The sequence below is a fragment of the Anomaloglossus baeobatrachus genome, chromosome 1 (genome assembly GCF_048569485.1).
Source record: "Anomaloglossus baeobatrachus isolate aAnoBae1 chromosome 1, aAnoBae1.hap1, whole genome shotgun sequence".
Taxonomy (NCBI): domain Eukaryota; kingdom Metazoa; phylum Chordata; class Amphibia; order Anura; family Aromobatidae; genus Anomaloglossus; species Anomaloglossus baeobatrachus.
In genome coordinates this window covers 266,496,821-266,522,739 of record NC_134353.1, presented here as the reverse complement: position 1 = coordinate 266,522,739, position 25,919 = coordinate 266,496,821, and the positions used below count along the sequence as shown (strand labels likewise).

At 42.6% G+C, this 25,919-nt stretch overlaps 1 protein-coding gene across 13 annotated transcripts in view; it reads left to right on the top strand.

The window, feature by feature from the left end:
• CAMK2D (calcium/calmodulin dependent protein kinase II delta) overlaps positions 1-8,884 on the top strand; it is a 288,538-nt gene extending 279,654 nt beyond the window's left edge. For 10 of the 13 annotated variants that reach the window (XM_075349962.1, XM_075349947.1, XM_075349930.1 and 7 more), the window contains 3 exons: positions 4,618-4,712; positions 5,744-5,969; positions 7,323-8,884. In XM_075349962.1, coding sequence (XP_075206077.1) covers positions 4,618-4,712; positions 5,744-5,969; positions 7,323-7,326 — 325 coding nt within the window. In that variant the 3' untranslated portion in view covers positions 7,327-8,884. Of the gene's footprint in view, positions 1-4,617; positions 4,713-5,743; positions 5,974-7,322 lie in introns of those variants that run through there. The other 3 variants (XM_075349996.1, XM_075350006.1, XM_075349989.1) reach the window with 1 other exon arrangement.
• Positions 8,885-25,919: the final 17,035 nt, after the last annotated feature.

The window sequence follows — 25,919 nt, the reverse complement described above, 5'->3', positions numbered from 1 at the left end:
AATTGAATTTATTTTTAATTTTAAATTATTATTTATTTATAATTATAATTCAATTTAATTTAATCATGCACTGAGGGGAGGATCCAGAGCCGGACATTATCTGTGAGCCGCAGGCCACACCTCTAAAATCGGAGTAGTTCACGGAATGAGACTGCATTGCTCTCTTCTCTCTCTTCTCTCTCTTGTTCTCTCTCGTTCTCTTTCTCTTTCTCTCTCTTTCTTTCGCTTTCTTTCTCTTTCTTTCTTTCTCTCTTTCTCCCTCTTTCTCTCTTTCTCTTTATCTTTCTCTTTCTCCTTCTCTCCTCCTCTCCTTTTCTCTCCTCTTCTCTTCTCTTTTCTCTCTGTTCTCTTTTCTCTCTGTTCTCTTTTCTCTCTGTTCTCTTTTCTCTCTGTTCTCTTTTCCCCCCCTCTTTCCCCCCCCCTCTCTTTCACCCCCCTCTCTTCTCCCCCCCCCTTCACCCCCCCTCTTCACCCCCCCCCCTCTCCCCCCCCTCTCTTCCCCCCCCTCTCTTCCCCCCCCTCTCTTCCCCCCCTCTCTTCCCCCCTCTCTTCCCCCCCCTCTCTTCCCCCCCCCTCTCTTCCCCCCCCCCTCTCTTCCCCCCCTCCTCTCTTCCCCCCCTCCTCTCTTCCCCCCCTCCTCTCTTCCCCCCCCTCTCTCCCCCCCATCTCTTCCCCCCCCTATCTCTTCCCCCCCCTCTCTCTCCCCCCCCTCTCTTTACCCCCCCTCTCTTTACCCCCCCCCTCTCTTTCCCCCCCCCCCTCTTCTCTCAGACCTCGCGATGATCAGCTGATGTGGGCACCTGACAGAATCAGCTGACACTATTAGTCGAGCGGTGAGGCCAGCTTTTTACCGCCCGGCTGGCGAAACTATCAGCTGCTGCTGTCGGACAGGAGTCTGCACAGAAGTGTGTAGTTTTTGGGGGGTTTTTTGCACTGATGCATCAGCTGATGTATAAAAGCAGTTTATACAATCAACTGCTGTGTCATGTGATTCAGGCCCTTGAACCTGACACATCATCTGATAGCTTTGCTTTCCAGCAAACCGATCAGATGATATTGGATCCGGATTGGATGGCTTGGGACCCTTGACCCAGGATTACTGCGGAGGGGGGTTCTTTATTTCAATAAAGATGGAGTCACTAATTGTGTTTTATTTCTAATAAAAATATTTTTCTGTGTTGTTTTTTTTTATCTGTACTAGAAATTCATGGTGGCCATGTCTAATATTTGCGTGACACCATGAATGTCGGGCTTAGGGCCAGTTGATAATATACAGCTAGCCCTAACCCCATTATTACTCAGCGAGCCACCTGTCACCAGGGTAGCTGGAAGAGTTGGATACAGCGCCAGAAGATGGTGCTTCTATGAAAGCGCCATTTTCTGGGGCGGCTGCGGACTGCAATTCGCAGCAGGGGTGCCCAGAAAGCTTGGGCACCCTGCACTGCGGATTCCAATCCCCAGCTGCCTAGTTGTACCTGGCTGGACACAAAAATTGGGCAAAGCCCACGTCATTTTTTTTTTTTTTTAATTATTTCATGAAATTCATGAAATAATTAAAAAAAAAAAAAAGGGCTTCCCTATAGTTTTGGTTCCCAGCCGGGTACAAGTAGGCAGCTGGGGGTTGGGGGCAGCCTGTAGCTGCCTGCTGTACCCGGCTAGCATACAAAAACATGGCGAAGCCCACGTAATTTTTTTGGGGGGGGGGCAAAAAACTCCTGCATACAGTCCTGGATGGAGTATGCTGAGCCTTGTAGTTCTGCAGCTGCTGTCTGTATGGAGCAGAGCAGACAGCAGCTGCAGAACTACAAGGCTCAGCATACTCCTTCCAGGACTGTATGCAGGAGTTTTTTGCCCCCCACAAAAATGACGTGGGCTTCGCCATATTTTTGTTTGCTAGCCAGGTACAGCAGGCGGGTACGGCTGCCCCCAGCTGCCTATTTGAACCCGGCTGGTAACCAAAAATATAGGGAAGCCCTTTTTTTTTTTTTTTTAATTTCACAAATTTCATGAAGAAAAAAAAAAAAAAAAACGTGGGCTTTGCCCAATTTTTGTGTCCAGCCAGGTACAACTAGGCATCTGGGAATTGGAATCCGCAGCACAGGTTGGCCTGAGCTTTCTGGGCCCCTCTGCTGCGAATTGCAGTCCGCAGCCGCCCCAGAAAATGGTGCTTTCATAGAAGCGCCATCATGTGGCGCTGTATCCAACTCTTCCAGCAACCCTGAAGCCGTGTGTCTTGCTGGGTAGTAATGAGTTAATACTAGCTTTGTTTTAGTAGCTAGTATTAAGCCAGAGATTCTTAATATCAGGCAAGTTTGACCCGGCCATTAAGAGTCTCCAATAAAGGGTTAACAAAAAAAGACACCACACAGAGAAAAAATACTTTAATAGAAATAAATACACAGACACATTAGAGACTTCATGTTTATTACTCCCTGTCAGCCCTCCACGATCCTGGTCTTCTGTCTTATTTCCCCTTCAACCCATGCAGCTCTGCTACATCAGACAGCACTGCATGGGAGGAAGACGCTGCTGCTCTGTGCAGTCTAATCACTCAGTGAGTGAGCAGAGGCTGCGGGCTGTAAGCGGTGACGTCACCGCTGCCACCAGTATTATAGCAACGACAATCTCCGATCACGTGATTCCCGGTGCCGCAATTCACCAGCTGTGGCAGCCAGTCCTTGCATGTGGGCTGACTCTGTAAAGAGCGCCCACGTGCAGGAACGGGGAAGCTGACCATGTGCCAGAGCATTTTGCCGGTACATGGAGATGCTAGAACGAGCACCGCGTACCGGAGAGATGCACTGACAGGACCTAGCATGACGTCTAGCCATGTGACCAGTCTGTAGCCAATGAGATAATACACACGTCACATGCTATTTTGACGTCACGATAGGTCCGATCATCAGTGCTGGTTACCAGGAGGACGCAGCGATTATCGGAAGGAAAAGCGGCGGGAGACAGAGTGCAGGACGCGTTGCGTGGACCTGTAAGTGTAATGGCAATGTTTATTAACTGTATGTGTACATGTATAATGTGTTTTTATGTGTTTGTGTATGCCTGCCATTGTTTTCAATGGGGTTCGAGTTCGTTCGTCGAACGTTCCTCGAACCTGTCCTCCGTTCGACCAACCGAACTCGAACTCTAGTGGGGTGGCTCATCTCTAATAAAAACAAAAAAGTCCTTAATCATAAGTAACTTATGATTAAGGAATTTTTTGTGTTTTTATGCCTAGTCCGAAACGCGTAAAGTTCACCCTGTAAAGTGCGTTTTTTGGCTGATTTTTAACATAATTCTTCAATAAAGGGTCAAAGATTTTTTTATGATATTGGTGCCGGGTCCAAATTCCTTCCTTTCCTGTCACTAATGGGGTGGCTGCGGCCTGCTATTTTTAGGCTGGGGAGTGTCCAATAATCGTGAATACCAGACCACAGCTTTCAGCTTTACCTTGGCTGGTGATCCAATTTGGAGGGGAACCCACGTCATTTTTTTTTTAATTAGTTATTTCTTTTTTTGCTAAGTACAAGGCTAAACACCCTTTAGTGGCACATGAAAGGCACTAAAGGGTGCAAAATTACAAAATGCAGAGCAGTAGGACATTATATATGTCTTTCTCATCTATCCAGCTATCTATCGATCTATACTGCAATCGATCTTTCTAGCTTTTGACTGAATGTAACGCTCCTTCCTTTTTTTTGCGGTACGCAAAAAAAAATTGATGGCACACGGACTGTGAACGGATGCGGTTGGCATACAGATGCATCTGTGGAAAAAACAGGACCGTTTTTTGCTGACCGCAAAAACGGGACAGTCGTGTGACTGTACCCTTAGTGTATCTTACATAGGATTAACGCAGTATAAATTTCATATGTTCAATGTTTGCATATGTCTTGGCGCTTAGAGTGCTACTGTATCCCTTTGTGTGTGTTTCAATAGATCCTATGTATAAAAACTAAACACATGACACAGTAAGGGAACTTGTCTACAAATTCAGTTAACTTTCCATCATTTAATGTTCTTGTAAACTGAATAAAGCACAATGGCAAAATGGATTAAAAAACTCTTGCAGTGTAAAGGCCACGTCACACTAAGCAACATCGCTAGCAACATCGCTGCTAAGGAACAACTTTTGTGACGTAGCAGCGATGTTGCTAGTGATGTCGCTGTGTGTGACATCGTGCAACAACTTGGCCCCTGCTGTGAGCTCGTTGGTTGTTGCTGAATGTCCTGGGCCATTTTTTAGTTGTTGCTCTCCCGCTGTGAAGCACACATCGCTGTGTGTGACAGCGACAGAGCAACAACTAAATGTGCAGGCAGCAGGAGCCGGCTTCTGCGGACGCTGGTAACCACGGTAAACATCGGGTAACCAAGAAGCCCTTTCCTTGGTTACCCGATATTTACCTTCGTTACCAGCATCCGCCGCTCTCACTTGTAGACTATTGTAAATGGGGTATCTCCATTTTTATTTTTTAAACTTTACATAGTTTGTAAATTACTTTTAAACTGTTCAATTGGTTCCCTTGAAAAATGTAATTTTGTTCCTGATCTTATTTCAAGACTGTATAGTGTCTGTTGATTTTATTAAATATTTTTACAAAGATGTTCATATTAAATTTACAGAAAGATTTGTGATCCTGGCCTTACATCATTTGAGCCTGAAGCTCTGGGAAATCTTGTGGAAGGCATGGATTTCCATCGATTCTACTTTGAAAATGGTGTGTTCTATTTCTTTTCTTTTCTTTTTTTTTTTAAATATACGGTAGTTCACCTCCTATGCAGACATAGAAACATGTCCTTAATAATGTAATGCTGCTGTCATACTTCCTTGGCAAAAAGTTTGAAAAGAGAATATTTATTTGAACTACTAAATTTATTTTGCATTAATAATTTTATTTAATTTACCATGGGCACTAGTTTAGACCACTTCCAACCATAAAGTGGTATGCTAAGCTGACTACACTTTCTTTGTGCCACTGCTTGTAGAGTTGATCTTTGATGTTTCCAGTGTTATTGCATTATTAGGCATTCTGGTTAAAGCGGTTGTCCACTATTCTAACAACCCCTTCTCATCCTGTACTGTATTTTCCCCATTTTTTAAATAACACCCACACTTTTCCATCGGTGCGGGTGCCGTCTTAGCAGTGTTGGCACTGGGACTCATGTGACATTGTCATGAGATCCCTGCTGTCAATCAGCGGCCACTTCACTATCCCTTCTTTCAGATGTAATGACATTTGGAGGTAGTGAGAGCTGTGGCTACTCTCACTTCTTAAGATGTCTGATTTGCCCGGAAAAGAGGACATTGAAACAGACACTGACTGACTGCAGAAATCACATGACATAATGTCATGCAAAGCCCCGGGAGAGCCGTTGCTGACATGGCTGGAACAACTGTCATACCATAGGGAAACCTAATCATTACTATTTTACAAGGGGGAAGTATAGTGATTGAGAAATGGCTTTTCAAATAGTGTCTCACCCCTTTATTTTTCTGAGATATTCTAATGTTTCATATTTTAAAGTTTTGCCGCTCTTTGTCTTTTGTCAGGCTGTTAAGTCATGTTGCAAGATAGTGGTCCGCGAAAGTACATGTTTCCACTTTCCCTTTCAGTCGTTATACAACCATGTTGTTATAGATATGTAAATCACTTTTCATTTGATCAGAATAGACCTATTTTTTGTAATCTTCATTCAGAAAATATTTACCTTATGTAGTCATTGTTTGTTCTAATTCGTTAATTTTTAGCTTTATCAAAGAGCAACAAGCCAATCCATACTATTATCCTGAACCCCCATGTTCACTTGATTGGAGAAGATGCTGCCTGCATTGCATACATTCGACTCACCCAATATATGGATAACACCGGGTTGCCAAAGACCATGCAGTCTGAAGAAACCCGTGTATGGCACCGCCGTGATGGAAAATGGCAGAATGTACACTTCCACCGTTCTGGGTCACCAACAATACCCAAGTAAGGGTTCGCTAATTAAAGTGGATGTCTTTGGGACAGCAAGGCAGGTTCTTGTGTCCAAATTGAGCCTAAGGTGTGCCTTTATGATCATGCATAAATGACCTATACGTACGAAATGTCTTGTCGAACATAAAGGTTGGCTAATATTTTTAGAAGATCAGCACTGACTTATTATTGCATTTGCCTGTCCACTGCAGAGTATACTGGTGCTTTGATGATTTCCAATATACAGGATTAACAATTGGCACTTTCATAACGTGTTACATATAACTTTTTTTAACCTAATGATTGACTGTGCAACAGTGTATGTCGCTCTTTTACTATTTGTTTGAACTAATTAAACAGTCATGTCATGTTACCGCATTGTTTCTGTTTTGCTCCAGGGGTTGAAAAAATCTTTAGTTTCTGGTTCTGTGCAGGGCTGTGGAGTCGGTAAGCCAAACCTTCGACTCCGACTCCGACTCCTCAAATTCTCTTGCACCGACTCCGGCTCCGACTCCGACTCCTACATATATTGCTTAGTTAGGTGAAAAATTTATTGTAGTACATGAATATGTGTATGTGAACATCAGACATTTAATAATTTTTATGATACGATAATCAAGATATTTGGATAGAACATAAAATATATTTATTGGAATACAACTTTAGAACACAAAAAACTGTAATAAATTGTAAATATGTAATAGACTATGTAATATACAGTAGATTACATATATATCTTGTGTGTATATACACTGTGTGTATATATATATATATATATATATATATATATATATATATATATATATATATATATATATATATTACATATTTACAATTTATTAGTTTTTTGTGTTCTAAAGTTGTATTCCAATAAATATTTTATGTTCTATCCAAATATCTTGATTATTGTATCATAAAAACAATTAAATGTCTGATGTTCACATTGTACTACAATAAATTTTTCACTTAAATATAAGCATTATACTAAATGTTATTATTTAGTAAAATATTCAGCACATTCTGCATTGCACTCCTGTCCCCAATTTATTATATATTTTAGGAGTCGGAGTCGGTGCATTTTATACCGACTCCGACTCCGACTCCACCAAAATGAGCTCCGACTCCACGACTCCGACTCCGACTCCACAGCCCTGGTTCTGTGGCACAATGGCTAGCGTATTTGATTTCTATGATTCTATGGCTGATCGTTCAAATTGATTCATGACCATATTTAATGATTCATTACTATAATTAAAAAATATCTGTTTAATATAAGTTATACGAAGGAATTATATATAATCACATTTTTCATCGACATCCATCTTCTCTTCTCCAGATACTTACTCCATCTCTTTCTTTCTCTTCTAGCTAACTCTAAGCCTTGCAAGCCTTTTATTGTAAACACTCAAGACAACTGGATGGTATCTTAGACCAACTGCATCCTTCCTTTGTGCCCTAATCACAAGTGTTTATTTGCGCACAGAATGTCTCCCTGTGTAATGCTTTTGTGTGTTGTATTTTTCATATTTCATCTCCGCCACACCTAAGACCCACAACAAAGGATGATTCTTGCTTACACTGAAGATGATATAACATATAATTCGTTGTAACATATCTGACCTTTCTAATATGACCGCTATAACTAATACAAATCTAAACCTTTTTACTCTTTAGTTGGTCACGCTAGTTTAGAAGTAGATAACAACCAAGGTGGAAATATTTCTTGAGTAAGCCAGGCCTAAGTCTTCGTATTGCAGGTGATAGTAACATTTAAGGTACTTTATGAGCAAATGTCGAAAGTACTTTAACATGGAAATGCAGTAAATGCTGAATACTGTAACTACTGTATTATGTTCAACAAGTAAGAATTTTTAGTAGAAGTATCAAATCTATTACACTTTTATATATACCAAGGATTTCTGTCTAATTATTATATAGTATATAGATAACAATGAATGGGTGGTAAGTGGTTTTTGATAATGGAGAAAGCAAAATTTTGCAATCGAGGTAATTCTTCCTTTCACAAATTATGTATTTTTGTGTTATAGTCCAAATTTACAGTACAACTTAGATATTGTGTATTGTTTGTAGTAATGAATGTGCAATCTAATGGTTACGTTACACAAAATGGCAAATTGTCTACTGTATGTAGAAGATTAAAAAAAAAAGAATCTCCGTAATTACTAGAACTTTATACTTATACAATGTACAATACAATCCATGTTATATCGGCATTGAGAATGATATTGTAGGAAGAGGAAGGCGATATTTCTATAGAGATCTAATTTCAGATGCCCTTGTGCTCTCTTGCTCATGTTTTGTAGTGGTGTAGTAATAGTCATACTGCTTCATACCTCTGTGTGTCCGATCCCATTGCTTAGTTCGAGTTCACGTGTGCATGAGACATTTCAATTTTTTTGTTTTCCTTCTGTCCGTCACATGCAGATAAGTCTTTTCAATTTGTATTCCTCCACTTTTGTGAATATCATAATAAGACTCTTTTTAAATTGTTAGTGTTGAATATTGGATGTACTGCTAGTATGCTAATAAGGATTTCATTTTCTACCTTATGTAATCATAATGTGACAAGCCATTAAACCTGCCAATTCAAACCTGTGAAAATAATTTTTTTTTTCTGTACATCTTTAATTTAGAAGTGGTTTCACTGTCAGCATTTAAATATTGTGTATGATGTAAAGTTCTTCTTTCTACTTTTCATTTCTATATAGCATGGAATGCAGATATAGTACTGTAGATCAACTCTGTCTTCCACAAAACCATGTGAGAATAAGTTGCACCATGGTGGTTTTGTTTTATCATCTTTTGTAATGTTGCAATATACTGTACCAATAAACACCATGTATATATTTTCTTGCCATAAAATAACTGATATAATTAAAGTAACAATAAAATTGTGTTCTCTGTTGCAATTCTTGTGTTTGTGTTAAAACATATTTTATTTAACTTAGCCAATTATTAACCAAAAAGGGAACCTGTCATGTAAAAAAAAACCACTATAAACCTGAAGATATGAGGTTAATCTTCAGGTTAATGTCGCTCTAAAACTGCTCGGCGGCCCAAGCAAATTGTCACTCCATACATAGCGAGCGGTGGCTATAACAACGGCCTGAAACTGACGGTTTATCATTGCAGACGACTGGGAATAGGGTTACATATCCAACACTCATCGTGTACTGAGTGGTGATTGAAACTGCTCTGGCCGCGCCTCTATGACTGAAAGCTGCTGATAGGACTAAAGTTAATTTCCTCCGAGAAGCCAAGCTTCCATTACAGCAGCCATGACGGCTCAACCCTGAAACTCCTAACTCTGCCAGGAGCAATAAAATGAATTTCCTCCCAGCAGCGGGGTTCAATGTGTAGCCTCCGGGCAGGTTTTAAATGCTATTAACCTGCAGGTTAACTCCACATCTGTAGGCTAATAGTCATTTAAGGGAACCTGTCATGTCAAAAATAGCTAAGCCTGATTTGACAAATCTGGCTTGTCTAATTTATATGGTAATAACTCTGGAAAGCTGTTACATATGTTGAAAAAAGATCTAGGTCCATCTAGTTCAACCTTCAATGCATATCCCAGTGATTCTGTTAGGGGTTTTTATTAGCTACAGATTGTATTTTCAGGTTAGTTCTAAATTTAGGTTATGTTTTGCTTTTTGTTATTAAAATATCGGTAATTTAACAAAAAATGTGAAATATGTAGCAATTTTCGAACTCTGAATGTTTACACCCTTAAACCAGGTTTATACCACACACTAGTTTATAAACATTTGTCATATGTCTACTTTATGTCAGCTTCATTTCTCCAAGATGTTTTTATTTTGTTGGGATGTTATGAGTAGTGATGGGCGAACACGAACTGTAAAGTTCGGGGTCACTACCGAACAGATAGTGTTCGTGCACACAATCACGAACACGAGCTTTCCTGGGAAGGTCGTGTTACAGTTCGGGTCCATAAGCTGTAAAAAAAAAAAGCACATTATTTAAAAACATCCTGATTATACTTACAGGTCCCGCGACGTGTCCTGCAGTCTCTATCTCCCGTCCGCGTCTCCTTCCGCCTCTGATCATTGCTGTGCCCCCGGCTAACCACCACTGACTAAAGGACCCTCCATGACGTCATAGCCATGTGACCAGTCTGAAGTGAATGTTGCACAGTTCACCCGAGTCCATGGCTCATGGACTCAATTGAACTTTGACTGTCACTGTGCAAGTGTAGCATCACGTCACCCGAAACGGCGCACACTCTCCCGACAGGAGCAGGTCGACTACATTTATTTCCAAGCAGCTGAGCCGCCCCTGTCCAGAGTGTGTCAGGCCGAGCGGGGTGATGCAATGCGAGAATGCACGAGTCATAAGCAAGTGGAATCATACCCTCAGTGTCAGCCTGCTTCTCGCTCTATATATGCCTTTTACAGAGCGATGAATCAGAGCTGACTTGGCTTTCCTTGCTTCTCTCTCTGTAGAGACACTTCCAGCGTGATGAAGTTGACCTGACCTTACGCTCTGCTTCTCGTTCTATATAGACACTTGTCTGTACAGAGTGATGAAGCAGAGCTGACTTTGCTCTCTCTGCTTCTCGCTTTGTAGAGACGCTTGTCGGTACAGAGCAATGAAGCAGAGCTGACATTGCTCTGCCTGTGGACTACGTCGGACTAGGGATTTTTATAATAAAGATGGAGTCTCTAAATGTTTTTCTTGTTTTATTTCTAATTAAAAAAATGTTCTATGTGTTGTGTTTTTTTTTTTTACTGTTTACTAGAAATTCATGGTGACTGTCTATTTTGGCGTGACACTATGAATTTCAGGCTTAGTACCAGCTGAGAATACAAATCTGGTAATAACCCCTTTATTACCCAGCGTGCCACCGCCATCAGGGCCACTGGACGAACTGGGTAAAGCACCTGAAAATGGCGCTAAGAAACAATGTGCCATTTCCACGGGCAGCTGTGGGCTGCGGTTTTTAGCGTGGGGGACCCAGGATGCTTGGGCCTTACCACGCTGAGAATCCCAACCTCCAGCTGCCTGCTTTTACCTGACTGGCGATCAAAATACAACGGGAGCTCTCGCATTTTTTTTTAATTTTTTTTAAATAATTAAAAGAAATTAATGGGCTTCCTGTATTTTGATTGCCAGCCAAGGTAAAGCCAGGCAGATGGGGTGGCAGCCCATAGCCGTCCGCTTTATCTGCACTGAGAATCAAAACTACTGCAGAGTGCTACATCATTTTTTTTAAATTATATTTTTACCCTACTAGATGTGTGAGGGACCCAACAGCCAATCTCAGACGCTGTCACACAGAATAGGTGTCTGTAAATGGCAGTTGGAGTAACCTGGAATCTGCCTATACATTTTAGATGCTAGAATGTATAGACTGGTTTCAGGTTACTCCTGCATCCAATCACAGACGCCCACTATGTGACAGCGTCTGTGATTGTCTGTTATATTAACAGTAAAATAAAACCACAAAACAGAAAAAATATTTTATTAGAAATAAATCGGAATACATTTAAGACTCCATCTTTATTACCCAAAAAAAACCTCCGATGCAGTCCAAAGTCGGGCGAGCATCTTCAGCTCTGCTACAACTGACTTACAGGACCTTCCATGATGCCATAGCCATGTAACCAGTCTGGTGTGAATGTTGATACCTCGTGGGTTACAGGACCTTCCGTGACATCATAGCCATGTGACCAGTCTGTAACCCAATGTCTATACAACATTCACACCAGACTGGTCACATGGCTATGACGTCATGGAAGGTCCTGTAACCCGGGGGCACAGCAATGATCGAACATGGAAGCAGAAGCGGCCAGGAGACAGTCTGCGGGACGCGTCATGGGAGCAGTAAGTATAATGACAATGTTTATTATTAACTATATTCTTTATTAACCAGCCGCCCCTCCGCCCCATCCCATAACTGTAAAGTCCAAGTTCAGGGTTCGGACGCAAGTTCACGTTATCTCAGAACCTGAACTCGATCTTTACAAAATGTTCAGGTTCTGAGATTTCGAGTCTCCCGAACGCAAACATCGGGGGGTTCGCCCATCACTAGTTATGAGTTGTTATTTAGAAGAAATTTTCATTTTTCAAGAAAATATAACAATCCAATTTTTTATATAAATCTATTCATTTAAAAATGGCATCACTCAAATTATTCCATACTGCTATCATGAAATGTGTTAATTCTTCAGGTGCTTCTCAAGAATTAATGCAAAGTGGAATGTACACTAATGAAAAATGTAATTTTTCATTAAATTTATATGAGATTCAATTTAAATCCATTAAATATTTCTTTAGCCCCAAATTTGTCATTTTCTTACGGGGAAATAGACACTTTTTTTTTTTACACATCTTTTTTTTTTTTTTAGGCTACAATGTTATGAACACTGCAATAATCCCGTGTGTGTTTATGCACTCATCAGAGCTCAGAAAAAAAACTGATTTTTATTTTATTTTTTTGTTTTTTTTTTTTTTAGAGCCAATGTGGCTGAAGTAGACACAATGTCACATTTGTAGAGCAGAAACTCCCCCCTGAATTGATCACACTTTGGAAACTGAACTTTTCAAGGAATTCATCTGTGAATGTAGTGAGCATTTTAACCCATAAGTGCTTTTAAGACATTGAGCAAAAAAACATTTTTTTTCACTAAAATGTTATTATAGTGTCAATTTTTCATTTTCACAAAGAGTAATAGTACAAAATGGACCACAAAAATATGTAATTTTTACCAAACCTATATGTGGTTGCACCCTACTGTTCAAGCACACAGTAGAGCTCAGAAAGAAACCATTTAGCGCTTGGAATGCAGATTTTTCTTTGAATAGAGTAAGGACACAATTAGCACAGCCCCTGAGGTGCCAGATCAGCAAAAAAAAAACCCACACGTGGTCCCATTTTGGAAACTACAGCACTCTGGGAACTCATCTAGGGGTGGAATGAGTATTTTGAACCTACAAGTGCCTCACAGAATTTATAATATTGGGTCATGAAAATAAAAAAATATATTTTTACCAATAAAATATTTTATTAGCTGTGAGTTTCTCATTTTCAACAGAGGTCATAGGAAAAACACCCCGCAATTTGTTATGCAATTTCTCTTGAACGTGGTGATACTGTTTGGCTACATGGCAGGGCTCAGATGAGAAAAAGCTCTTTGAGTTGTGTCATAAAAATTTTACTGGACTTTTGATGCCATTTGCAAAGTCTTTAAGGTGCTAAAACATCTTAAAGGGAACCTGTCAGGTAATTTGTGTTCTAACCCAGAAGTAGGGTGATGTGTGGCCTAGTAACTAGGGCTGAGCGGATCCGAATTGTAAAAATCTGGATACGCGCGGTTTTAAAGATTTCCGGGTGCAAGATCCGGATCCGGCACTGGGGAAAATAATTGAAAAATAAAAAAAAAACCAGAAATAAAACAGCTTTTCATACTTAGAGACTCTGTCATGGAGGCACACTGCTTCCGGGTTGCACAGTCACATCCTGCACTGTGCATCGTATACACACAGCTTTCCGTGTTTTCCCCGCCCACCGGCCATCCTCTCGTCTGTGATTGGTTGTAGGCAGACACGACCCCAGCCTGTGACATCTGCTTGCCGTGCAGTCATCGCAGCTGTCCTTGTCTGCACAACCAGCGGTCGTGCTCTATGGCCACTGGCTATGTAGCAGAGCTGAAGCGGCGTGGGACCTCGTGTCGATTACGCCGGAGCTGCAGGGTATTGAGGGTTAATAAAGTGGTGAAGGAGGGTGTGTGTCTTGTACTTTATTCCAAATAAAGGATTTTTCTCTGTCTGTTTATTTACATTCATGTACAGGTTAGTGTGATGCAGGTATCTCAGACGCCTGTGTTATCACACTAACCTAGGGCTTAGTAGCAGCTCTGCGCTGCTAATAACTCTTATTACCCCGAATGCCACCACTCCAGGGCAATTGAGAAGAGACGGTATTGCACTGGGATTGTCACATCTAATAGATGCGGGAATATCAGGCGGCTGCGGGCTGGAATACCAGCTCCCATCCGGCTTTGTCATGGCTGGGTATCAAAATAGGGGAGGACCGCACGTCTGTTGTTTTTTTGGGGGGGTGGGGGTGGGGGTTTATTACTTATTTAAGTTAAAAAAAAAAATACATCACCGGCACAGCCGCGCACACTTCTGACAGGAACGTGCATGTGTTTCTAGGTACAGGCACACTCATGCTCAGAGCGCGACAGGCCATGCCGGCTGAGGTCATGTCAGACTTGTACGAGTCTGACAGCGCATCACAGGCACAGCTGCACACTTCTGACAGGAACGTGCATGTGTTTCTGAAAGACATGCACGTTCACCATACTGACCCGCAGACATTTGCACTGCTTTCCCCACCCACCGGCCGTCCTGCCGCCTGTGATTGGTTGCAGTCAGCTGACATGCTTCCACTCAGGGTGGGGGCGCATCTAGCTGCAACCAATTACACGCGCCGGGTGGGCGGGTAAAACAATGAATATTGAATTGTCGGCTCTGGAAGGGAAAAGCGTGACCCGGAAGGAGTTTGCTGCCATGACACAGCCTCAGGTGAGTACACCACGCGTGCGCCTACACCTCCCTGTCCCCTCCACAAACGTTTTTAATCTCCGGATTCTGGTCCCCATAGACTTTTATATGGGCACCGGAATCCGGAGCGGATCCGGATGTTTTGTTCAATCCGGCAGGGATTTTATTACTTAGGTGTACCGTATGTAAATGAGCAGGTGCTGTAGCCCCTTGGGCGTCACATCTCCCTGTGGGCATTTGCATGTTTTCCGTGGTATCACACCCCTGTGGGCATGATACCATGGATTTACTTGAGTGACGTCCCGTCGCTTCTTGAGATCCCGCACATGCGCACTTACCATTCCCGCAGTCTTGTTATCCGCGTGCTTTCTTCTTGTCGTCAGACGTGCACTGCACATGCTCAGAAGACTACTGCGGTTCCGGTCATGCGCAGTGCGCGTCTGAAGATGAGAAGAAAGCACCCAGATAACAAGGCTGCGGGAACAGTAAGTGCGCATGTGCGGGATCTCCAGGAGCTGACCGTGAATGTCGCTCAAGTAAATCCATGGTATCAGGCCCACGGAAAACATGCAAATGCCCACAGGGCGATGTGACACCCATGGGGCTAGAGCCCCTGCTCATTTACATAGGGCACATCTAAGTAATAAAACAAATTTTTATACATGCACATTTCACAGTATTACAACACAGTGATGGGTAGGAAAGGGTTACTAGGCCACACATCACACTGCTACTAGGTTATAACACATAAATTACCTGATAGGTTCCCTTTAAAAGTACCCCATTGTGGAAACTTGGCCCTTCTGAATTTATCTATGGGTGCAGTGGTCCCACAGGTCTTTTTTTTTTTTTTTTTAGAATAAAAGGACAAAATGGATGTTGCAGAGTGGATTACAAATATGCCTGCTTAGTGTCTAGTTTGTGGTTCTGAAGACATGCCCCCACAAATTAAGTGGGTCCTTTCTGCTACAATAATACCTTAATTGTGAATGCTAACTACAGTGCGCAGAAGGGAGGTGGCTGTTTGGAATTGGAAACAGGTTTCACTGAATATATTTTTGGGGGAGAGTCATGTCTGGTTTCCATAACATTTGAACTAGGAGTAACGTGGAAGCGCCTATATCTCCATGGAACGATGACAGACCGGAGTTAGGACTGTTTTTTTGTTATTTTTTGGATGTTAAATTTGTATCACTATGTTTTTCCAAAAATAAGACACTGTCTTATACTTTTTTGCCCCCAAAAAAACACTAGGGCTTATTTTTGGAGGAGGTCTTATTCTTGGAGAAATACTTATCAGACCCAAATATCTGCTTGGCTCCCAGGTCCTCCCTCCTCTCCGGTGAGTGCTGCACGCCATCCTCCCCTGCTTCTGGCTGACACACACACACACACACACACACACACACACACACACACACAGACACACACACAGACACACAGACCAGATCGCGTACACTCGCGTGCAAACACACGCATCACATCCAGCGCTTCCGGCCGCAGGGAATGATGGGTGGAAATCACGTGTGTCTGCAGGTCCTGTTGCGGCAGGTCGTTGCGCTCCACCACACAGCCTCTCAGGATTCTGCCGGCGAGAAGAGATAGGTGTCGCTGGATGTGGTGGGTGAGTACGTACAATATGTGTGCGATCCGATGTGTGTACTATCTGATTGTGTGTGCAATCCAATGTTTGTGTGTGATATCGGATTTGTGTGTGTGAGAGTTGATGTGTGCAGGGAGTGCGATCACTGCAGGTCCTGCCGCTCCGTGTCGGGTGAATGTAATTATACGGTGCCCGCTGTGTATAATGAAGTGTCCTGCAGTATCTGTAACTTTTTTAGCTGCACGGAAACTGTTATTGATCCGCGACCAGGGCTTATATTTAAGCCTTGCTCCGAAAATGCTGAAAATCCCTGCTAGGGTTTATTTTTGGAAAAACACGGTAGTACCATTTTGGGGTACATAACATTCTTCATAATTTTTAAGGCTAGATTTGCATTTTTGTCAGGATTCCTGTGTAAATCACCCCAAAGTTATATTCCCCAATGCGACCATTCACTATGAGGCAAATCTGTCTGCTCCATATACTCCCTGAGACCGTTGACATAAATACAGTGCCTTTAAAAAGTATTCCCAACATAGGACTTCTATCCCCATTTACAAAATGGAGCAACATTTTGGATGCCCGACTGCCTCTCCATTCATTCCTAATGGGGCCTCTCCATGTGCACTGCTGTTCTAGTCTAACCAGGATAAACATTCTCCATGAACCAGTGGTTGGATATCCATAATGAACAATTTATCTTCTATTCTGTGGATCAGGATCATTGATAACCTGTTTTCCACAGACAATATATTAATACCTTCCATATATTTCTGTTTTGTAGTTGAGTCTCTCTACTTTTGACACAAATATGTTTCTTTTCTACATTTTTCTTAGACTCTGGTCTCTCCTATTTTGTTTTCCCACGCACTGTATACACTCAGTTGCACATAGTATCTGGGCATATGCAAATACTGGCGGCTGGTTCGTGCAGCTTTATTTGAATCCCCTATCTAATATATAAAGCTGAATGTGTGTATGTATGTCCGGGATTGGCATCTGCACCGTCGCAGCTACAGCCACAAAATTTTGCACACACTCACTTCTGGACCCCAAGAGCGTCATAGGCTATGTTTCGAGGGGAAATTTTAACCCCGCGCTTTACAGTTATTTGCCAAAAAACCTGCCTCCATTAAAGCGAATGGAGCTGGGAGCCACACTGCAGCCAGAACTTCAGAAGAATGCGCAGCCACGCCCTTATATGGAATGTTGGTGTGTCACAATGCAGCCAGGGAAAGAGACAGACACTGTAAGAAACAGGGAAAGAGGCAGACACAGACAGGGTAAGATACAGACACAAAGAGACAGACAAAGAGACAGACTGACAGGGAAAGAGAGAAAGAGACAGGGTAAGAGACAGACAAAGACAGGTAAATAGACAAAGAGACAGACACAGGGAAAGAGACAGACAAGGAAAGAGAGGGAAAGACAGATAGGGAAAGAGACAGACAAAGAGAGAGAGCGACAGAAAGATATATATATATATATACAGAGGGACAGAGAATGGGAGAGAAACAGAAAGACAGTTACTATCCTGGGCAGCGCCGGGTGCTATGTTGTGAGGCGAAATGTTAACCCCGCGCGTTCTAATTTACCAATCAATTTTGCCCCTATCTACATAATGAGGAAAAAGTGAAACTAAAAGTGTTGGGGTCAATTTGACAGCTGCCAGATGTGAACAAGGGGGACAAAAAAAATAAAAATGAGGCGATGGCGCCAAAGAGTATATACCGTACAGTTGCTAAGGTGGGGCCCCAACATGGGATACTCACCACACTCGGATATGAACACACACACAAAATTCACCACACACTACCACGTACACATATACCACTCTCAGCACACAGTTCACCATACATACACCAACCTCTCCACATAATCGCCCTAAAACACACACAAGTCTGGTATTATCCTTCAAAAATAAAAATCTGATTAATAAGCAGCCAAACTACAAGAACAACAAATGTACAATATAGGAAATACGGCAGCTGTCAGTCACATGACCTGTCTATTATGTGTATGTGTGAGCTAATATATACTGTCAGGGGGAGGGCTTTCTGTTGCCTAGAGATTTATCAAGCTGCCAATAGCAACCAATCACAGCTTAGCTTCTATTTTGCTACAGTTAATTAATCTGAGCTCTGATTGGTTAATATAGGCAACAATTTAATAATTACATTTCTATCTATTTGTTTTGTGTTTGTGTGCAGAATACATTTTTGTTAATACATTCTATTTTGTTAACAGCAGTTATTAACCCGGGCGAAGCCGGGTAGTATAGCTAGTTTATTATAAAGATTATACACTATAAGCACATTTTTTCCACCACATTCCATGTATAGATTATAAGGACCCTAACTCCACTTGTTTAAAGTTGAATTATGTTACTCTGTAATGTCTGACATTGTTTGTACTTGTACTCGCTGCATTGTAAAATGCTGCGGAATGTGTACATTGGAAATTTAAATTAGAGAACAATGAATGATCACTTGATTTTTTCAGAAATAATGTCATCTACATTTATCAATATTTGAAGGGTTTTTTGTAAGGGGTACACCATGCCACCAGAATAGTGCTTTACAAAAGATCCAAAGTTTATCAACATAAAACCTTTATTTTGCCCAAAACGTGATGTTAAGTAGAAAGCAACAAAGGCTGTAGCACAGAGAAAGTTTCTAAATACATTTTCTGAAGGTAACATCAATCACCAATCAGTAGGAAATGTACAGGCCTTTGCTTTGAATGACTTCAGCAGATCTGTGGCCACAGGACATCACTAGTCTCTCACACATGCTCTAGTGTGATTTTGGTCCACTCTTCAAGTCTCTTCCACAGTTCTTTGACTGTTGTGGGTTTCTTGGCCATGACTTTGTCACCAATGATTTTCCAGAGGTTTTCTATTGGGTTTAGATCAGGACTCTGGGCCTGCTATTTCTTTGTTTCAATGTTTTCTGTTTCAAGGAACTGCTTTACCTGTTTTGCTGTGTGACAGGTTGCATTGTCCTGCATGAAAATTGCTGGATGATTGGGTGATGAATGTAAGTAAGGAACTACGTATTGTTGCAGAAGGTTCTGATACACACTTGCATTCACTCTGCCATGTAGCTGTATGAGAGGTCCAACTCCTGCTGCAGAAAACATTCCGCAAACCATGACACTAACTTTACCACATTTCACTGACTTCTTAACACACTTTGGGTTCAGTCTATCCCCCGTTTGTCATTGCACATAATGTTTCCCATCAGACTCAAATAAATTGAACTTCCTTTCATCACTATAATGAACCGTGGACCAATTCTCCTCTGTCTACAGAACATGGTCCTTGTGATTCTTTCTGCTTATGAGAAGTTTGTTCACTGCAGAGTGGGCTTTCGGTCCAAATGCTCTGACACTATGACGAGACAGATCTTTACTCTGTTCAGCGCTGAACTAGTGATCAATTCCAGCTCCAGTGTTGAAACGATTACCCTGGAGATTCTCCTCATTATCCTGTCATTATCCTTGCATTTGTCTTTCAAGAACAACCAGCCTTCTTGAACTACTTAAAAGAGTTTGTGCTGTTGTAAAGATGCAATATTCTCGAAATCACAGACTTTGACCAATTTCTCTTGATATGGCTCATAGGGTCACCCCTTTGGCCTTCATCTGGACAACCTGGTTCCGTAGGGTTTCAGTCACTTTAGAACTGCACACCATTTTTGCAAAGTCAGTTCCAGCTCTAAAGTTAGGTTGCCATTTAGGCTCCTTCACACATCCGTGTCTCCGGTACATGTGACGTCTGTTTTCCCACATACCAGTGACACGTAGACCCATAAATATCAGTGGGTTTGCACACACATCCGTATTTTCACATGGGCCCTATGTCCGTGTGGAGCATACGTGTGTCCGTGTGCTCCACACGTAGATATGTCCGTTTTTTTCTGGCAGCACAGGTATCACACTGAATTTTCCACGTGACAGCAGTGTGACACGTACTTGAAAAAAAAATCAGGTGTCAGTGAAATAAAATTATTTTCTATGCTAACCTGTCTCCAGCAACACAGTGTCTGTTGCTTCCAGGCCAGCTAATTATGCTCATGAATATGCACTGCACCGCTGACCCGGAAGTAACAGCAGGGCTGGAGACTGCAGTGCAGAAGACATCAGCACCACGGACAGCAGCACCAGGGAAAGGTGAGCATAAAGTTTGTTCCTCTATCTTGAATAGCACACAGAAAACACTTGTGCCAAAATCACGGCACACGGAGGGTCATACGCACCTTTTTGTGTTTTTCATGGACGTGTGAAAGAGGCCTTAACCCCTTCAGCCCCCAGCCTATTTTCACCTTAAAGACCTGGCAATTTTTTACAATTTTGACCAGTGTCACTTTATGAGGTTATAACTCTGAAACGCTTCAACGGATCCTGGCGATTCTGACAGTTTTTTTCATGACATATTGTACTTCATGTCAGTGGTAAATTTAGGCCAATATGTTATGCGTTTATTTGTGAAAATTTTGGAAATTTGGCGAAAATATTGCAATTTTTCAAAATTTGATATTTTATGCCCATAAATCTGAGAGATATTTCACAGAAAATAGTTACTGTATAACATTTCCCACATGTCTACTTAACAGCAGCGCAATTTTCGAAACAAATTTTTTTCCGTTAGGAAGTTAGAAGGGTTCACAGTTCATCAGCAATTTCTCATTTTTCCAACAAAATTTACCAAAATATTTTTTTTAGGTACCACATCACATTTGGAGTGATTTAAGAAACCTAGGCGACAGAAAATACCCAAAAGTGACCCCATTATAAAATCTGCACCCCTCACTCTGCTCAAAACCACATCCAAAAAGTTTATTAATCCTTTAGGAGCTTCACAGCCACCAAAGCAATGTAGAAGGAAAAAATGAAAATTTTCCTTTTTTACACAAAAAATGTTACTTTAGCCATAAAATTTAGCATTTTCACAAGGGTATCAGGAAAAATGCACCATAAAATTAATTGTGCAATTTCTCCTGAGTACACAGATATCTCATATGTGGTGAAAATCAACTATTTGGGCGCATGGCAAGGCTCGGAAGGGAAGGAACATCATTTGATTTTTTTTTTTTTTTTTTTAAAGCAAAATTGTCTGGAATCATTAGTGGATGCCATGTTGTGTTTGGAGACCCCCCTGGGGTGCCTAAACAATAGAGCTCCCCCACAAGTGACCCCATTTTGGAAACTAGAACCCTCAAATAATTTTTCTAGATGTTTGGTGAGCACTTTGAACACCTGGGGGCTTCACAGAAGTTTAGAACGTTGAGCCTTGAAAAGAAAAAAATATTTTTTAACCACAAAACTGTTGCTTCAACTAGGTAGCTTTTTTTTCCACAAGGGTATCAGGAAAAAATGCACCATAAAATGTATTGTGCATTTTCTCCTGAGTACGCAGATACCTCATATGTGGTGGAAAGTAATTGTTTGGGTGCATGGCGGGGCCATGAAGAAGGAGCGCCATTTGACAGCAAAATTGGTTGGAATCATTAGCGGACGCCATGTCACGTTTTGGAGACCCCCTATGGTGCCTAAACAGTGGAGCTCCCACACAAGTGACCCCATTTTGGAAACTAGACCCCTCAAGGAGTTTATCTAGATGTTTAGCGAGCCCCAAGGGGCTCCACAGAAGTTGATAATGTTGAGCCATGAATACAATTTTTTTTTTTTCACCACAAAACTGTCACTTGAACCAGGTAGCTTTTTTTTCCACAAGGGTATCTGGAAAAAATGCACCATAAAACGTATTGTGCAATTTCTCCTGAGTACGCAGATACCTCATATGTGGTGGAAAGTAATTGTTTGGGCGCATGGCGGGGCTCAGAAGAGAAGGAGCGCCATTTGACAGCAAAATTGGTTGGAATCATTAGCAGACGCCATGTCACGTTTGGAGGCCCCCTATGGTGCCTAAACAGTGGAGCTCCCCCACAAATTACCCCATTTCGGAACTAGACCCCTCAAGGAATTTATCTAGATGTTTGGTGAGCCCCTTATACCCCCAGGGGCTCCACAGAAGTTGATAACGTTGAACTGTGAAAATTATTATTTTTTTTTAACCACTAAATTTTTGTATCAACCAGGTAGCTTTTTTTTTTTACAACGGTACCAGGAAAAATTGTACCATAAAACATATTGTGCAATTTTTCCTGAGTACGCAGATACCTCATGTGGTGGAAAGTAATTGTTTGGGCACATGGTGGGGTTCAGAAGAGAAGGAACGCCATTTGACTTTTCAAACGCACAGACGCAGTGCACTGATCGGCTGCTGCAGGACGCACGGTCGGATGCGATACAAAAAGCGTCGTGAATACGGAAAAAAAAGTCACGCCAAAAATTGAGCAGGGATGCCGATCCGTTATGTGCATCCCTGATCAGCGCTTGGCGGGACGCACGGACGGACGCGATACAAAAAGCGTTGAATACGGAAAAAAGTCACGCCAAAAACTGACCACGGATGCAGATCCGTTAACTGCATCCCTGATAAGCGCTTGGCGGGACGCACGGACGGATGAAGTGTAAAAATGGACAGGATACAAGAAAAAAAAAGTTATACTCACAGTACCAAGAGGACTGACCAGAAGAGCTGCAGAGGAACAAGAAGGCAGTGAGATAGACAGCTTTACACCAGCAGCAGGCAGGACGTTGGACAGATCAGCAGAAGGACCCAGCGATAGAGGCAGATGTGATCGGGCCAGTGAAGACCTCGGACGACCCGTGAAGGCAGGTAAGAGGACGTCGGGGGGGGCAGGGGGGATGGGGAGAGGAGGGGGCAGATGGGGGGGGGGGGCAGAGGGGGCGGAGAAGCAAAGGCAGAAGGAAGGAACCTTGGAAGCAAAATAGAGATGACAGAGGAGGCAGGCAGATTGCGTGGTGAGCAGATCGGGGCGTAGGGGGCCAGATCGGGAGGGCACGGGCAGGGGCCTTCACGGGAGCGCGCAGGGGCCTTCACGGGAGCGCGCAGGGAGCGGAATACTTACCATTAGAGCAGCAGCGGCGGTGACATCAGAGGCAGCGGCAGCAGCGGTGGCGTGGTACCAAAAGTACCAGCCACTCCATGCTGCAGACATGTTGGGGGAGGGTACCCAGACCAGGACAGGCCTGGGGAGGGCGGCCACCCGCAGATCAGACCGCCCCACTGCACACTGATTGGAGCGATTGCGTGTCATAGCACGATCGCTCCAATCAGTGCTGCAGGGGCTGGGGGCGACATGTTAGAGATTCGGCTATGATCTGCTGTAGCTGCTACAATAGATCATAGCAGGATCTCACAGTATCGCACTAATTCAGGCATTATTTTTGCCGAAATTAGTGCGAACGATGTGGTTGGCGGTTCAGATTTGAACTGCCAATCACATCGATCGCCTATGGGGGGTGGCGATGCCACCCCCCCTGGGGTCAGGCAAAGGTCCCCTGCTGTAAGAAACAGCAGGGAACATCATTTGAAAGCCGTTGCTATGGCCACGGCAATCAAATGAAGTTTAGGCAGTAAAATGACGTCCCTGGTCGTTAAGTCACGTTAAAATAGGACGTAATTTTACTGCCCGCGGTCGTGAAGGGGTTAAAAAGGATATTTAGAAGATAGTCAGTTCAAAGGCGGATAACAAGACTACTACAAGGAATGGAAGCCCTCGCATATGATGAGAGGTTGAAAAAGCTGGATTTGTTTAGCTTAGAAAAAAGACATCGCAGAGGAAATCTCATTTATATGTATAAATACATGTGTGGTCAATATAAAGGACTGGCACATAACTTATTCCTTCCAAAGACAATACTAAGGACCATGGGGCATACACTGCGAGTGGAAGAAAGCCGATTCCAGCAGCTAAATAGGAAAGGGTTCTTTACCGTTAGGGCATTACACAATCTGATAACTCTGTCACAAAAGGTAGTAATGGCAGATACAATAAGAGCGTTTAAAAAAGGTTGGATGATTACCTCAGTACACATAATATTGTCAGTAAGAAATTATTTAATGACAAAATCTAATATATAAAGCTGAATGTGTGTGTGTATGTCTGGGATTGCCATCTGCACCGTCGCAGCTACAGCCACAAAATTTTGCACACTCACACTTCTGGACCCCGAGAGCGTCATAGGCTATGTTTTGAGGGGAAATTTTAACCCCGCGCTTTACAGTTATTCGCCAAAAAACCTGCCTCCATTAACGCGAATGGAGCTGGGAGCCACAGTGCAGCCAGAACTTCAGCAGCCACGCCCTTATATGGAATGTTGGTGTGTCACAGCAGCCAGGGAAAGAGATAGACACAGACAGTGAAAGAGGCAGACACAGACAGGCTAAGAAACAGACATAGACAAGGTAAGAGACAGACACAAAAGAGACAGACAAGGAGACAGACTGATAGGGAAAGAGACAGACAGGGAAAGAGAGAGACAAAAAGACAGACACAGAGAAAGAGACAGAGATAGACAGACAGAGATAGACAGGGATAGAGTGAGAGACAGAAAGATATATACAGAGGGGGAGACAGACAGAGAATGGGAGAGAAATAGAGAGAGAGTTACTATCCCGGGCAGCGCCGGTTACTATGTTGTGAGGTGAAAGTTTAACCCAGCGCGTTCCAATTTACCAATCAATTTTGCCCCTATCTACATAATGGGGAAAAAGTGAAATGAAAAAGTGTTGGGGGCAAATTGACAGCTGCCAGATGTGAACAAGGGGGACTTAAAGAATGAGAGCGATGGTGCCAAAGAGTATATACCGTACAGTTACTAAGGTGGGGCCCCGACATGGGATACTCAACACATTCGTGGATATGAACACACACACAAAATGCGTCACACACTACCACGTACTTGAACACATACCACCCTCAGTACACATTTCACCACACATACACCAACCTCGCCACATAATCGCCCTAAAACACACACAAGTCTGGTATTATCCTTCAAAAATAAAAATCTGATTAATAAGCAGCCAAACTACAAGAACAACAAATGTACCACATAGGAAATACGGCAGCTGTCAGTCACATGACCTGTCTATTCTGTATATGTGTGAGCTAATATATACCGTATTTTTCGGACTATAAGACGCACCGGACTATAAGACGCACCCTGGTTTTAGAGGAGGAAAATAGGAAAATAAAACTTTAAGCAAAAAAAATGTGGTCATGACACACTGTTATGGGGCGAGGATCTGCTGCTGACACTGTTATGGGGGTAATGTCCCCAAATTCTCTACTAAGGTACCCCATCCTGGTAATGATCCTCCTGCATTGTATATGATCCTGCTATAAACCCCTATCCTGCTCATATACCAGCATCCTGCTCATATTCCCCAATCCTGTTCATATACCCCCATCCTATTGATATACCCCCCATTCATCCTGTTCATATTCCCCCATCCATCCTGCTCATACTCCCATCCTGTTCATATACCCCCATCCTATTGATATACCCCCATCCTATTGATATACCCCCATCCATCCTGCTCATATTCCCCCATCCATCCTGTTCATATACCCCCCATCCATCCTGCTCATATACTCCCATCCTGCTATATGCCCCCATCGTGCTCATATACCATCCTGGTATATGGCCTGTATCATATAGCACAGAGAAAAAAAATAAACGTTTATACTCACCTGTATCTCACTCCATGCAGCACCAATCATCTTCCTCTCTGGCACGCTGACCTGTGTGTGTGGAGCCGTCCCCCTGCAGCACGCGATGTCTTCCTGTCTGTGCTGATCAGCTGACCGGCACAGACAGGAAGACATCGCGTGCTGCAGGGGGACGCCTCCACACGCGGTGACGAGTGAGTACACTGA